This window comes from Schistocerca americana, chromosome 1, assembly GCF_021461395.2.
Source record: "Schistocerca americana isolate TAMUIC-IGC-003095 chromosome 1, iqSchAmer2.1, whole genome shotgun sequence".
NCBI lineage: Eukaryota > Metazoa > Arthropoda > Insecta > Orthoptera > Acrididae > Schistocerca > Schistocerca americana.
In genome coordinates, this window is record NC_060119.1 from 677,796,927 (window position 1) to 677,813,796 (window position 16,870).

General features: G+C 40.1%; 1 protein-coding gene across 4 annotated transcripts in view; it reads left to right on the plus strand.

The window, feature by feature from the left end:
* Window positions 1-16,870, plus strand: part of LOC124608858 (protein UBASH3A homolog) — a 257,494-nt gene that overhangs the window by 105,186 nt on the left and 135,438 nt on the right. For all 4 annotated transcript variants that reach the window (XM_047140020.1, XM_047140022.1, XM_047140023.1 and 1 more), the window contains one exon: window positions 12,103-12,172. In XM_047140020.1, the coding sequence (XP_046995976.1) occupies window positions 12,103-12,172 (70 nt within the window). The remainder of the gene's footprint in view (window positions 1-12,102; window positions 12,173-16,870) is intronic.

Here is a 16,870-nt window from a genome sequence, read left to right on the forward strand (position 1 = left end):
GGGTGTCCTGTTCCCCATTTTTTTCCTGTTTCCCACTTTATTACATACCAAATTGTTTTTATTTTGTTGTCAGACTTATCAATTTCAGACTTACTGCACGTATTTTTTGACTTATTGTTACCTTCTTTAGGAGGTTGCAGTAAAGTTTGTAGTGTTGATGTTTTTTTGGATCATTACAAGTTCTGGGGGAATTATATAGCATCCTCTTTGTTCTGCAGGATGTTTTTATCCCTGCAGTGATTCATGATTTATTGATAAGCTGTTTCTAATTATTTTTTTTTAAGGAAAGGTGGCTTGAAAAACAGACATAAATTCATTTAGAAATGTATTATACTTTTTGTTCACATCTGCTTCATTCAAAACTAGACTCCAATCTATCTCTTGCAGGCTGTTGTTGAAATTTTTGATGGTTTCATCATTTATTATCCTAAAAGATTTCCAAGAATTCTCATAACTGTTGCACAGATTGATGTCAGTGAAAGTAAGCAACTGAACTCCATGATCAGAAAGGCCAAGAACTGGACGTACACTGATATTGTTGACTCTTGACTTATCTATAAATATATTGTCAATCAGACTTTGACAGTTCTCGGTAACTCTAGTTGGAAAATTTACTACTACCATCAGATTATAAGAATCAACTAGATGTTCTAACTCGCTTTAGCATTGCTTTCATTTAGGAAATCTACATTGAAATCACCTGTAATTATTAGATCCTTAGATTTTGAGTACACTTGGGATAAGACAGAATCTAACTGGCTCAGGAACACATTAGTGTTCCCTGTGAGGGAGCTCTGTATAGTGCTAACACTACAACTGTACAGCCACTTAAGTAATTTCCACACCACGTATTTCAATATCTTGTTCAATACAGTGACTCTTTAAATCTAATGTGGTATATGATATGTTATTTTTTAAGTATATTACTACTCCACCATTCTTCATGATAGATCTACAGTAATGTGCTGCTAGATAGTAACCACTGAGCTATAACATTTCAACATCTCTCATGTAGTGTTCACTAAAGCATAGAACATCAGCATCCTTTATCTCTTGTGGATCATCTAGAACAACAGAAATTTTGTTTACTTTGTTTGTAAGTCGTCCTACATTATGGTGAAAAATTGTCATAGCTTTCGACAACTTATGTGAAACAACAGCAATTTCTTGACATTTTGCAGCTTTCATGTAATTGAGTGTACAAGGTTTGTTGCAGTACACTTACTTTTTAGGTAATCCCATAAGAAGAAGTCACAAATAGACAAATCTGGTGAGTGTGCTGGCCAGTGGACATCGCTGAAATGTGAGATTACATCTTGAGGAAACATTTCTTGAGCAACTGTCATCGAATCATTAGCCTTGTGAGCTGTGGCTTCATCTTGTTGGAACCACATGTCTGCCATTTTTATCCCCGGAGTGTCCAGTTGTGGCTGCATGAAATTGCATAGCATTGCAACATAACGTGCAGCATTCACTGTTACACTAACACTGCCTTCTTGAAAAAAATAAGACCCAACGATTCCCCCTTTGGACACTTCACACCACACTGTGCAGTGGTTTTTTATGCCCTTCTTGTGTGTTATTTGCTGCCCAATAGTGACTGTTTTAATTGTTTACGTAACTGTCTAAGTGAAAGTCCACTTCATCACTCATCATCACATCATTAGCAGCAAGAACATCAGTCATTTTCTCTCAAAGCTGTCTCCGTTCACCATAATCAGGGTAGTGGATCATATGCACAATCATAATTTTGTAAGGATGAAAAGGTAACTTATCCTTCAGAATGCACTGCAGCGATTGACGAGACAAGCCTGGAGTTGCAGCACACCACCTAGTGGAGCGACAACGACTTTGCAGAACAGGTGCTCTTACTTTATCAACATTTTCCTGTGTTTGCACTGTGCGAGAATGACCAGGTGTTATCTGCTTTATGACTGACCCAGTTGTGCGAAAAGAGGTAACCCAACACAATATTGTGTTATGGTCAGGTGTCGAACCATTGCACTGTGATCGCAGAGTCATTACTTTTGAATAAATGCTCAACAGCAAATTTGCAATGACGCAGGCTCCACTGCACCATTGTGACTGAGACTGGATACTTTGACCTACAAAACAACATGTCCCTCAGCCTGCCATTCCAGTCCCACCACTGATACTACCCAAGTCAAATCCATGTGTTCTTTTTGTGCCGCCCTGTAGTATGCATGACATAATCCTGTGTTTATTTGTTGACTTCTGCTGGTATTTGCAACAGTTAGAAATTGACATATTTTTAAATTACTTGTAAGACTACCAGCACTTGTAATAAGTTTCCCTTGGATTTTGGTAGCGCACCAAAAAGATGCTATTAACTGACCTGGTTTATTAGATGTCACATGATATGTGAATTACTTATGTCGTATAGTTAGCAATTTTGTTTTCGGTACTGCACGTACTCCACAAGCCAAGTTATTAAAAATCACATGTTCTTCCAACTTCAGTGTAAAGTATTTGGATCTGAAATGTTTATAACTGACTTGTATATTTAATCAAATCATCTACTGCATTAGTGGGTACACACCATCTCCAGTGATCGGAATCCACGTTCTCCTTCTGATATGATGCGTCCTGATGCTTGGAATAATAGATGCAGATCTTCAGTTCTAAGGGATCATCACACTTGTCTTGGATCATCTTCAAGAGCTCATCTGCATCCTGCTGAATCTTAATTTTCCTAAGTAGCTTCTTAAATTCTTTCTCAGCTGGTCAACCCTTCATGCAGTTTGTACAACTTTCTTTCACCATTGATTGTGCTATATTTACTTCATCTATATTTTTGGATCATCATGATGGAAAGTCACAAATAATACTATCTTTTCTTGGCTTATATTCAGTTTCAAAGTGGTATTGTTGAAATGCAAGTGCCCATCTTGTCAAGTGACTGCGTGTCAGTTTACATTTTTTGTGCGCATCATGACATGTCTTCCAAGCACACACCATGATATGTCTTCCAAGCAGATAGACTCAACACTTAGTAAAACCCCAAATGAATACCAATGCTTTTATCTCAGTAACAATGTATTTTCTTTCCCCACACAGTTAATGCTCTACTGGTGAAGGCAGTTGTGTGATGCTCAGTTCGGCCATCGACCTAGTACACTTGAAATAGATATCTTCAAAAGCTTTCTGTTATTTCACTCCCTCAGCTCCATACTGGATCTTTCCTTTGTAATTTCAGTATGTTAGATGATGAAAGGCTGTGCCCAGTGAAGAAGTGATAATACCCAGCAAATCTTAACTATCCTTTCACCTGTATTTGTCACATCAGTAAAGGGAATTACTCAGTTGTCTTTCTCTTCTGTGAGTCGAATTCAATATCTTTTTGCGTAATCATGTGTCCAAGAAATCTTATTTATTTCTTTCCAACCCCAACTTCCTCAATATTATGTTGACTCCAGCTGTCTAAAATGTATTTATAACACAATGTAAGCTGTCAAGAAATTCCTCCTGCAGTACTGAACTAATTAAAATATCATCAACATAGGCAATGATGAACTTAAGTAGCTCTTACCCTAATACCTGATTGAGTACTCTCATAAACACGGCAAACAATACTTTCTAACCAAATGAGGATCTCTTAATTGATAGTTCCTGCCATTTAGTAGAAAAACAGGGTATTTTTAGCTTTCTAGGTGTAGTAAAAGTTGTCAGTAACTGCTCGTGGGGACTAAACTGCTCAAATACTTGCACCATTAAATTGTTGTAATAACTCCTCTAAATGCTAGAGTTGATCACTTTACAAAAAAAGTATCTCGTAATTTCTCTGACAGTCCATACAATTTTAACAATTCTGTTTTGCTTCGCTACTGCATGGATGGGATTTCTGTTCTTTGAAGCTCTTTGTCAAAGGCAGGTTTCTTGGCTGGTGGCATAGAGTAAGATTTTGTATGAAATACTTCATGAAGTTTTACTTTTGATTTGGAAATACATCCTTTAATTAGTCCAGGTTGGGATGAAAATAAATCTTGGTGGTACTGCAATACTTTTCTAAACTCTTACTTTTGATACTTGGCATACTTTTTTAATTTTGCTTGAATAGTTACAACAGCACCATTCATCTTATACCACATCTTTGCATTCTTTTTCCTGAAATTGCAGAATCACAACTCCTGTATCTTCTTTCATAGTAATAAAATATAGGTTCATGCTTGCAGTACCTGCACAGTCTTCATCTACAATTCCTCTAAAGTAAATCTTCATCTCTTCTTTGTGATACTTCACATAAGAACATCCTTGAACAAAATTGAATCAGTTGTGTTTTTTATCATCCAGTCTGTACTAAATGCAATTCCAGTGTTCAAAATAGTCTCCCAGAATTTGATATTTCAACAGAACTTGTTCTCTAATTGGCTTGCTTTGATTCCCAATTCTGGTTATGATTCTTTCTCAATTTAGCAAAAAATTAGGCATCTTTAGGTGATCATTGAGTTCCTGAAATTATTTTCTGTTATTATGTGTGCCACTGACCCAGAGTCCAGTAAGATATCATCATCAGCTCTGCACACTTCCACTGTAACAATTGGTATAATGGCATAAGTCTTGCATGACATCCCTTACATTGTCATGTTGATAGTTTGTATTGCTATAGGTGACCCTTTTTCTGAACATTCAGTTCCGGAGTGGGTCACGTCTATGTTGTGCAAGTTGATTGTAAGTCGCAAGATTGTTGTTCCTTAAGAATTTGTGATGATACACTTGCTGTCTGTTTTATTGTTGTTGTGGTCATCATATCTTCTTTGTTTGTTATGATCATTCAACTGATTTGGTGACCTGAAGTTCCATTCATTATGATGTTGATTTTGTGGCTCTTCATTGACAGTGTTTCTTATATCAGGAAGATTGCTCTCACACTGCATTATTTCTGTGTTAAGGGTTTCAATTTGAATTGCAATCAAAAATATACATTGTCTATATCTTTTTTTGTGAGAGCTAATCTCTCGTGAACAGAATCTCTGTGAGTTCTATGTCTTTGACAGGCACATCCAGATGCACCTTATGGTCCCAGTACCTCAGCAAAAATCCACAAATGGTCCTTGACTGTGGCCGTGTGGTGGCAGCATCAGTAATTTTGATCTGATTGTACACTGCTGTTGAGCAGGCCAAAATTTATTCAAAAAGGCTGCTTGAAATTCTCTGGAATTAATGTAACTATCAGCTACTTTCATTCCACTCATATGTGCACTGTGACATTGCAGTGCCTGTGTTGTTCTGCCGACCAGGATGGCCGAGCGGTTCTAGGCGCTACAGTCTACAGTCTGGAACCGTGTGACTGCTATGGTCGCAGGTTCGAATCCTGCCTTGGACATGGATGTGTGTGATGTCCTTAGGTTAGTTAGGTTTAATTAGTTCTAAGTTCTAGGGGACTGGTGACCTTAGAAGTTAAGTCCCATAGTGCTCAGAGCCATTTGAACCATTTTTTGTGTTGTTCTAATTACAATGCAAAGTTCCTTTGGACATGGAAAGGAACAGGCACTGCGGCAACTAAGCGATTATGAAATACGTTAAATGTCCAAAGGAACTTCGCATCGTAATCAGAATAACACAGACACTGCAATATCGTATTTCTCTGTCGATACAGAGCATGCAACTTGAAAGTGCAAGATCTCACCTGTATGGGAACATACATAATGGATGTTAGAGTCCAAGTCATAAGTGCATGGTTGATGACATATGGAAGTTTAGGTCTGGTCATGAGTCACGCACGGATAGATGACCACTCGTGATAAGCAGGAAATGCAGGTTCGTGTACTGGGATGGCACAAAATTTCATTATTGTCTTTCTATTCTACAGCTGATGGTTGTCATTATTTGCAACTGCAAATACATTTATTGCATATGTGCTCTGTTCCTCAAATTGGTCACACAAAAATTTGTTCGTTTCTTGGAATTAAATGTTGGAGGAGGAGATTAGTGTTTAACGTCCCATTCTTACAGCACACATTCATGTAAAGAGATTGCTGCAAGTGTTCAAATTTAGTGGCCAAGCATCTGCATTGTTTCTGTACACCAGCTACCATTTTAACGAGTGAGTGTTTAGGCTGTGAACAATGACTCTTTACTGTCGTGTTCTCAGCAGTGTGTTCATCAATTTTATTTCGCACCTGATCGAGTGCGGTTTTATTGTGCATCCAAACAATGGAAAGTCCAGGTTAAAATATCAGCAGTAGTATGAAAAGGATAATTGCGACTCACTATAAAGAACTTAAGCTGAGTTGCAGACTGGCACAACGAGAAGACTGTTACATGCTTTGCTGTTGGCTACAGCCTTCTTTAGAAAGGGAAACACACACACAAGCAGGCACACCTTATGCAAATATGACCACTATCTCTGGCTCAAGCTTGGATTGTTCCATCATAACTTTTCTACATAATTCATCCTGTTTCCCCTTGATCATACTGATGAGTTTCTTTTGTGACTTGTCTGATGCTTCTCGGCTTTCTTGTGCATTCTTTTGGATTAGATCCTCTACTTGGTTTAATTCTCATTTAGGAACATCAGTTTGCTTTCTAGCTTGCTGTTTAACATCATCATTCATTGCCATGATGTACTCAAACAATTGACTTAGTCCAACCATTACTGGTTCATGGCTGCCCATTGGTGTGATAACCTCCGGTTCCCCAAGTTTGTTTGTCACAATTTAAGCTACTGTTATTTAACAAAATTGACAAAATGTTTTTAGAATCAACATTGTTGGTTAAATTGTTGTGCATACTGATACCGCCTATGTCCATGGTTCTACCTTCACTGTTAGCAGTCATTGTTAAGTGGATCACATTATCTGTTGTTCCCAAAAGTCACACCCGTTCACAATTTATAGTTCACAAATTATCTCTCCTTTCCAATGTCATTTTTAGCAAAAGAAAGTGCTGCTATGCTGGAATATTGTGCACTCATCATTTATGGCAGTTCTACTATGTCAGTCATCTCTGAAGAATGCGATGCAGCTGACATCCCATACACGTCATCCGTTGTGTGGTTCCACTTTGTTATTCACTTTCTTAATAATTACTCCTGTCCTTGGTGATTATGAATTATTTCATCATGACTTTTGTTATTTGAGGATCAGTTGGGTCAAGTTCTTTAAACACAGCTGATTGAAATGCCCCTCTTAGTTTATTGTATCCTTTGTTGAAAGCTATTATTGAATTATAGTAACAGCATTATGCCAGTAAACTTCAGCTTTTGTGGATGTTTCATTTCTACTTGGAAATTACTGTTCAATATTCTTTCAATGCATGACTGTAAAATTCTTTCGAATGCTTCCTTCGACCAGATGTTCGTGACTAACCACATCAGAAGATTCAAAATAACAATTGCCTGTGTTCAAATCCAAACCACCATAAAACTCATTGTTGAGTCCAGAGATGGTTAACCACACATTGTTGCACCTCACAAAGGTTACATTTTTTATTGTATTGATCAAGATGCCGCATTGAAAACCTCACGTAAATAGCTGAAAGGTTAGTCCTGTATTTATTGTAGATTTGAGGGAATGCTTTCCAATGATGTAGAGACAAATCTAGTATCTCTCTCTTTTCATATTAGAGCAGTGGTCTCTTCTTTGTTGAAGACTCGGTAACGAAGGAACTATGAATGAAATTTTAACTCTGCAGCAGAATTGTGGTTGTATGAAACTTCCTCTCATATTAAAACTGTGTGCTGAACTGAGACTTGAATTTTGGACCTTTGCCTTTCACGGACAAGTGTTCTACCATTGAACTACCCACGCATAACTCATGACCGGTCCTCACAGTTTTACTTCTACCGGAACCTCGACTCCTACCTTCCTAACTTCACAGAAGTTCTCCTGCAAACCTTGCAAGACTAGCACTCCTGGACGAAAGGATATTGTGGAGATGACTTACCCATGGCCTGGGGGATGTTTTCAGAATGAAATTTTCACTCTGGAGTAGAATGTGTGCTGATATGAAATTTCCTGGCAGATTAAAACTGTGTGCCAGACCGAGACTTGGAACTCAGGACCTTTTGCCTTTCACAGGCAAGTGTTCAAGTCGTAGAGCTCTTGCCCACAAAAGGCAAAGATCCCTAGTTCTATTCTCAGTCTGGCACACAGCTTTAATGTTCCAGGAAGTTTCAAGAAGCTATGAGTTGTTGGTAGCTCAAATGCTGTGTATCTGATGCCATCATTTGAAGAACAGTGTCACAGGAGAGGTAAAATCTAATGGGTACTCAGTGTGTGAGTACTCAGATTAAATTGACCATCAGGTGGTAGACAGCATTCTGGGATCAATTTAGAGCATAAATTACAGTCAGCTATATAGCATTACTTGTGTCAGTACCAACGACATTTGTATTTTTGGTTCTTTTCTAAGTGTGGCAAAAGTGAAATGAGCTGACACAGGTTTCAGTAGAGTTGTCAATTTTCTGTGGGAAAAGTATGCATTTGTTGTTGACTGTAAGTTGAAATTCACACTAAATAGTATTCAACACATTATTATTCTAGTGTCTTCAACAATTAATATAACAACCACCACACACAAGATCTATTTTAAACCTCCTGGTCGCAAATGGATCCAATATTTTGAGAGTGTAATTAAAGAGAGGAGGATTAGCAGCCATGTTGCTATTACTGGGATGATAGTCACAAAAGACAGGATCATCAACAAAGCCAGAAGGGCATTTGCATTTGATACAATTGATAGACAGTCACTGACAACCTGTTTAAAAGACAAACTAAGAACATTTAGTGTAGATTCATCAAAAGCAGAACAACTGTACTTGAACCTCAAACACATCGAAAATGCATATATTGTGCTATAGATAAACCTACACACCACATAAAGTAATAAAATATGGCAAAGATTTGTCATAGTTTAATGATAGCATTTCCATAGTCAGATCAGTGTGAAAGATTTATTGGCAAATCGTAGGAAGCTACTGCATGATGTCAGCGAATGAATCCAAACCTCTGATTCAGTCTCTCTTATATGAATCTGATGTTGAACCAAAAGACATAAGAGAGAAAGCCAAAACATTAGATTATAATTTAAAAATTTATTTACACATAAGAATACCGCTGTACTAATGTTTGACTGCCACCCTCTCATTTGTGAGAGCTATTGAAATAAATAGCCCTGGTATTGGTAAACAATTAACTACTCACAGGGAACAAAACACCAGACCCTGACAGAAGTTCTGTTAGTTTTTAGACTGAAGACACCATGAGAATTAGCTAATTTCCTGGTTCATGTTCATCAAGAATCTCTCAGTGTTCAGAAAAGGGTGCAGGTTGCTCCATTGAAAGAGGTTGAAAGAATGGAGTCACAGAATTTGCCTGCTGTAGGACTGTAGAGCATATTTTAAGCTAGACATTACTGGAATAAATGTAACTTCTGTCAGGGAATCAGCATGGGTTCAGCAAAAACCACTTATGTGAGACACAGCTTTTTTTTGTTAATATACCACACGGTATTACCCTCTAGTACTATATTATCGTCTAATAAACAAGTTCAGGTCATATGCAGTATCCTCAAAATACTAATAGAAATCAGTATTAACATTCACCATGGGTGAATGGCTAGTTTATATTTTTAGAAGCATTTTGGAAATGTGTAATGCATTTTTGACCAAAATCTTGTACAAGAAACAAGTTCATCCTGTTACTAATATAGAGAATTGCTTCAGTGTTTGGAGGCCTCATCAAGTAATCAAAACAGCCGAGACTGAATGAATTTAAAGACACAGTGTCAAGATTGTAACAGGTTGGTATAGTTTATGTTAAAATGTAACTGACCAATAGTTTGTGCTATGTGTATGGAGATATGGATGTGGGCCTCATTCCCATTTAGAAGATCTGGGATGCCATTGAGTGACATGTGTAAGCCTTTTATCTATTTGCAAGTAATCTCCTGTAGTTGTGGTTGATGATTGATTGGTCATGTATTAAGATGGCTCCCCAACACTCCCATTTTCCCTTGAACTCAATGCCATAGCGCAATGCCTCCACTATGAAGTTAATAGGGAGTGTTGAATGCAACTGGGGATATGTCTCTAATTTAGTTGCTCCCGTGACCATCCTGCTCCTGCGCCCCTCCTGCTCCCGTCCCTGTCCTACTCCTCGCACTCCCATCTTGTTGCACCTCACTCTTCCCTTGCATGTCTTTCTTCTCTTCCCTCTCCCTCAGTCTTCTCCCCCCCCCCCCACTCTTCTCTCCCCTAGTCTTGTTTCGCCACACTCTTTTCCCCCTAACTCTTCTCTCTCCCGCTCTTCTCTCCACCACTCTTCTCCCCCCACTCTTCTCCCCCCACTCTTCTCCCCCCACTCTTCTCCCCCCACTCTTCTCCCCCCACTCTTCTCCCCCCACTCTTCTCCCCCCACTCTTCTCCCCCCCCCACTCTTCTCCCCCCCCCACTCTTCTCCCCCCACTCTTCTCCCCCCCACTCTTCTCCCATCCGCTCTGATCCCATCCGCTCTTATCCCATCCGCTCTTATCCCATCCGCTCTTATCCCATCCGCTCTTCTCCCCCCCAGCCTTCTCCCCCCAGCCTTCTCCCCCTAGCCTTCTCCCCCCCTAGCCTTCTCCCCCCTAGCCTTCTCCCCCCTAGCCTTCTCCCCCCCTAGCCTTCTCCCCCCTAGCCTTCTCCCCCCCTAGCCTTCTCCCCCACCAGTCTTCTCCCCCCCCCAGTCTTCTCCCCCCAGTCTTCTCCCCCCCTACACTCTTCTCCCCCCCTACACTCTTCTCCCCCCCTACACTCTTCTCCCCCCCTACACTCTTCTCCCCCCCCCCTACACTCTTCTCCCCCCCCCCCCCCTACACTCTTCTCCCCCCCCCCTACACTCTTCTCCCCCCCCTACACTCTTCTCCCCCCCTACACTCTTCTCCCCCCTACACTCTTCTCCCCCCCTACACTCTTCTCCCCCCCCTACACTCTTCTCCCCCCCTACACTCTTCTCCCCCCCTACACTCTTCTCCCCCCCTACACTCTTCTCCCCCCCTACACTCTTCTCCCCCCCTACACTCTTCTCCCCCCCTACACTCTTCTCCCCCCCTACACTCTTCTCCCCCCCTACACTCTTCTCCCCCCCCTACACTCTTCTTCCCCCCCCTACACTCTTCTCCCCCCCTACACTCTTCTCCCCCCTACACTCTTCTCCCCCCCTACACTCTTCTCCCCCCCTACACTCTTCTCCCCCCCTACACTCTTCTCCCCCCCTACACTCTTCTCCACCCCTACACTCTTCTCCACCCCTTACACTCTTCTCCCCCCCCTACACTCTTCTCCCCCCCTACACTCTTCTCCCCCCCCCCTACACTCTTCTCCCCCCCCCCCCCCCACACTCTTCTCCACCCCCCTACACTCTTCTCCACCCCCCTACACTCTTCTCCACCCCCCTACACTCTTCTCCACCCCCCTACACTCTTCTCCACCCCCCTACACTCTTCTCCACCCCCCTACAGTCTTCTCCACCCCCCTACACTCTTCTCCACCCCCCTACACTCTTCTCCACCCCCCCTACACTCTTCTCCACCCCCCCTACACTCTTCTCCACCCCCCTACACTCTTCTCCACCCCCCTACACTCTTCTCCACCCCCCTACACTTTTCTCCCCCCTCCCTTACACTCTTCTCCCCCTCTCCCTTACACTCTTCTCCCCCCCTTCCTTACACTCTTCTCCCCCATACACACTTCTCCCCCCCCACCCCACTCTTCTCTCTCTCTCTCTCTCTCTCGCCCCACTCTTCTCTCTCTCTCTCTCTCTCTCTCTCTCGCCCCACTCTTCTCTCTCTCTCTCTCTCTCGCCCCACACTCTTCTCTCGCCCCACACTCTTCTCTCGCCCCACTTGCCTGTCACCCCTTGTTCTTCCCCCCACCATATTTCTTTCCCCACATCTCTACCCCTCACATCTATCTCCCACATCTGTATCTCCCACTTATCTTTCCCTCATTTGTCTCTGCCCCCAACTCTAAGAGGAACAACTCATTGAAGTCCTACACAGTAACTGCAGTAACAGCTCACAAAATTTTCACTGTAATCATTTGCTGTATCACCCAGTGAAAATGACCACTGTATAAAATTTCTTATGTTCTTTGCACCACAGGATGCACTGGATTCTTACCTGAGAACTACACAGAAAGGACAGCTGAGTCAGATGCCTGGACATTGCACAGGTTTGTACCTTTAATTTTCCAGTTATCCATTTGTAATTATATTATTTCATCTGTTACTTAGAGTGATTCATCATGGGAGGACTGAATAAAATCATACGGGTTTTCAAACTTTCTGTATCCATCAAGCCTTATTCATCATTTTCCGTCAGTGTTTAAGGCCAACCTTCATTTCTGTGCCCTATTTCCCTAGCAGTATTGAAATTGTTCCAGGCAGTTATATCTCAGCTTCATTTTTATAATCAAATCTCAATAAGTTGCCTCATAAACCAAAATTCTTGTCTCATTAAACTGTATTTTGTGGTGTAAGCTATGTTTTCCCGATTTGCTCTTCTCCTCCCCCCCATCCACCCCCCCCCCCCCCCGTCCCCCGCCCTCCACACACACACACACACACACACACACACACACACACACAAACAAAAACACCACCCCCCTTTATGTGGTACATCTCTTCAACCGGACACTGGACACCATTGTGAGTGGTTTTGAAAGTGATAAAATGTACTCAATTAATACTGTATACATCAGGCTCTCTAAGACCTCTGTTATCTTTAATGAACCACAACATTTACTGAATCTTCAGGGGTGTGCTGTATAATTTTATCAACCCATTCTTTTAAAGTACATGTCGTATACTGTTATTTGTAACTTCACAGTACATAAGGAAAGTTGCTGCATCATGAACCATCCTTCATTGCTTCTAATTAAAAGTATCCACTGTTGCAGTACTTACCAATGTATTAAGAGTGTTTCTCTAGGTGGGGTACAGTGGGCTTAAGTCCTGATATCAGGCCTACTGACATTCATAGCTCCTTTTTCTGTCTGTGGCTGATCAGCTTACCGCCATCCAGCTACTACTTCACTGTTACTTCACATACTACAGTGGGAGAATGTACAATTAGTAATGACACCTGAAAAATACTAGAGAAAACAGTGTCTCTCTACAACTTCCTATTGCAGACTCCTGTCAGGTGTCCTGCTTGGAAAGTGCAACTTCTCCATCACAATAACTCTGTAACATATGTTCTTTAAAGAAAAAACGCTTTTCCCGAATGTCCTGACACACTACTTTTTTTTAAACATTAATTACATCCTGGAAATGATTAATTCACATTCATGATGACCAGGTCATTTACAGTCTCAGTTATATTACTAAACAAGTAACTCAGGGCACTGTCACCATGTCCCAGTTGCAGATTGCCTGTCGATCAGCATCCAAGGATGACAAAAATTTGGTATTCAGTATTTCATATAATTATTGACTGAATTTAAAAGTTTAAAATGCTGTTATACTCATCAACATGAACAATCTTATGTTGAAGGTTAAAAAGAGTAAGACAAGTACTACAGTTAGAAAGTGTATGTGTCTTGAGGCAGCATACCTCACAACACAAATTACTGAGACTATATTCATCCAGTATTTGAGAAAGAGAGCATTTAGCAAACTTCACACATAATTTCAAGCATCTCCCATGTCTTTTTCACTGACATCCTCACAAAATGTTGAAAGGAAGAAAGTTTATTGCTTATCATATTTTTGTTGTTCATGCAGTAAAACTTCAGCATCAGGCATTACATCTTAATTTATTACTTCTTTGCTGCTAACTCTATTTGAACATATTTTATACACAGTATCCACATTTACTACAGCCTGCACCTACAAAATTATGTAATTGTACTATATATAGTTCAGGAGATTTGGCATCATAAACATTGAGATGCACAAAAAATAGTTTTTTTCTTACAACAAGACACATATTACCCAGACTGTACTCATACAGTGTTTGATAATGAGAGCATTTAGTGACTTCCAACAAACTTTAAACACAGTTTCAAACCTTCTCCAAACTTTTCTCACTTACATGCTTAACATCAAATATTTAACACGTTAATTCATTTGTAAAGTAATCAGAAGTTTGAAGGTGTTTTATACAAGAGAATTCATTTCTTTGAGTTATCAGGAGTTTCTTGGTTGGTTTAAAATTGAAATCATATGAAAGTTTCATACTCAGAGTTATCTTTCAGAGCTCGCTAGCATCGTAGTTTAAGTAAATCACTAAAATTACATGGTAAACTGTTGTCGATAAAGTTTAATCATTGCTGCTCACACTAAAGTCGATTTCACTAAATTGCTCTAAATAGTTCTACACACATAAATAAATCAACTTGCCTTGCAGCATTTAGCACAGACAATATAACAGAAAGCAGATAATAGAAATTCAGACACCTTCAATCATCTGTTACATTGTTCAAAAATGTTCTCGCAATGAAAATTTTAACAAAACCTAACATATCTAAAGCAGAATGCAGTAAGACAAAGAAACTGTATCAAGACACAGACCTAACTCCATCTCTAGCCTTCCTTGGGGGCAGTTTTTGTTCACAGATATTTCCAGCATATAAAAAAGCTAGAGCCAGCAGCTGACTCTAGTATAATAATCATTTTGATTATAAAGATTGTTCAGTTCTTTTCCACTTGGGACCGTGCAATACTTCAATGATTTTCTACAGTTAACAGATCTTCTCCTGAGGAAACCTCATTAAAAAGTGTCTCCCAATCCTCCCAAATAAAAAGAACAGAAATTTTTGTAGACGTGACGTCACTACCTATGTGCTCTGAAAGAACCATTTAACAGTGGATTGTGAGTCAAATATCTATGATGCACTGGCCAAGACCGCACCACATCATTAAATTCTAGAGTCTACAATATCTTAGAATTTCAAACTGTAAATCAAAACCCAAGAGATAGATAATCTACACTGATTTTACTAAATTTGACATACCATTTGTTTTTACCAAATTTACAGTCAATGTTCTATATAGAGAAAAATCACTTGAATTAATGACAGCATATTGTACGTAAAATTAGAGGTTTCTGCCAAATTTGGAATTTCTACGATAGAGATACGGCATGCCACAAGCTAAATAATTTGCAAATAGTTATGACTGTTGAGCAGTGATCAACAGGGATATTGAAAGAATAGTGATTCGGTGCCTCTTTCCATTTGGCACCACACCAGCTATTGTCATCTTGGCTGTCTGCCCAAGACTCTTGGTGCTATATTCACACGGATATCATCAAATCCTTTTTGCATTGCAAGTGCCTCAGTGTTGTTGAAGATGCCATACTTCTACTTTGTTGTTCAGATGTCAGGAAAAACTAAAGCAAGTTCTTTCTACACATTTTAACATAGAATTCTAATAGCCCTGAGCAGCTGCCAATGACTCCCAGTTCTGCAGTTACAATACACATTCTTCTGTAAACTGAATTAAGTTTGTTATGTTCCTGTACTTCAATCCCTCCGTCATACAGGGGAACAGCTGAAAACTTATCCAACATTTTTTGTTGGTAATGGAAAACCACTGCAATAGGTAATCTGTAGCGCTGCATTCATGATCTCGTGGGGTATATTTTTTACAGGGGCATCAACAGAAATTTACTGGCTAAAGGTCCATATTTAAACTAACCAGAAGCAGAAAAGTGCATCCCTTGGTAAAAGAACTAACATTAACTTAATGCAGCATGCATTCTGCCTGCAGTTGTGGCTGTTACTCTAGGAGAATTGCTCTTCAGTCTCCTCAGTCTCCTCAAGCTCCTAGATATAATATTGAGGATGAAATTGACCTGCAGGTCTGTATTATCTCGGGGGGGTCAGAATCACCCTGGTTGATGGTACATTTCAGTAATGCCACTTTTGTGAGAATAGAAGCTGGTATCTTTACATTCTATGCAACATGTTCCATCAACTGCTTCAGAGGTTCTTTGCCCTGATGTAGATTAATTTTGTTAAAAAAAAGAGACTGAAAGAGTATTACAAATTTGAGTATCTAGCAACAAAAAGGAAGTGCAAAATGACTAAGCAGGGATGGCTAGAGGACAAATGTAAGGATGTAGAGGCTTATCTCATGAGGGGTAAGATAGGTACTGCCTAAAGGAAAATTAAAGAGACCTTTGGAGAAAAGAGAACCACTTGCATGAATATCAAGAGCTCAGATGGAAACCCAGTTGTAAGCAAAGAAGTGAAAGCAGAAAGGTGGAAGGAGTATATAGAGGGTCTATACATGGGCGATGTTCTTGAGGACAATATTATGGAAATGGAAGAGGAGGTAGATGAAGATGAAATGGGAGATATGATACTGCATGAAAAGTTTGACAGAGCACTGAAAGACCTAAGTCGAAACAAGGCCCCGGGAGTAGACAACATCCCATTAGAACTACTGACAGCCTTGGGAGAGACAAAACTCTACCATCTGGTGAGCAAGATGTATGAGACAGGCGAAATTCCCTCAGACTTCAAGAAGATTATAATGCTTCCAATCCCAAAGAAAGCAGATGTTGACAGATGTGAAAATTACCGAACCATCAGTTTAATAAGTCACAGCTGCAAAATACTAATGCAAATTCTTTACAGATGAATGGAAAAACTGGTAGAAGCTGACCTTCGGGAAGATCAGTTTGGATTCCGTAGAAATGTTGGAACACGTGAGGCAATACTGACTCTAAGACTTATCTTAGAAGAAAGATTAAGGAAAGGCAAACCTACGTTTCTAGCATTTGTAGACTCGGAGAAAGCTTTTGATAATGTTGACTGGAATACTCTCTTTCAAATTCTGAAGGTGGCAGGGATAAAATACAGGGAGCGAAAGGCTATTTACAGTTTGTACAGAAAGCAGATGGCAGTTATAAGAGTCGAGGG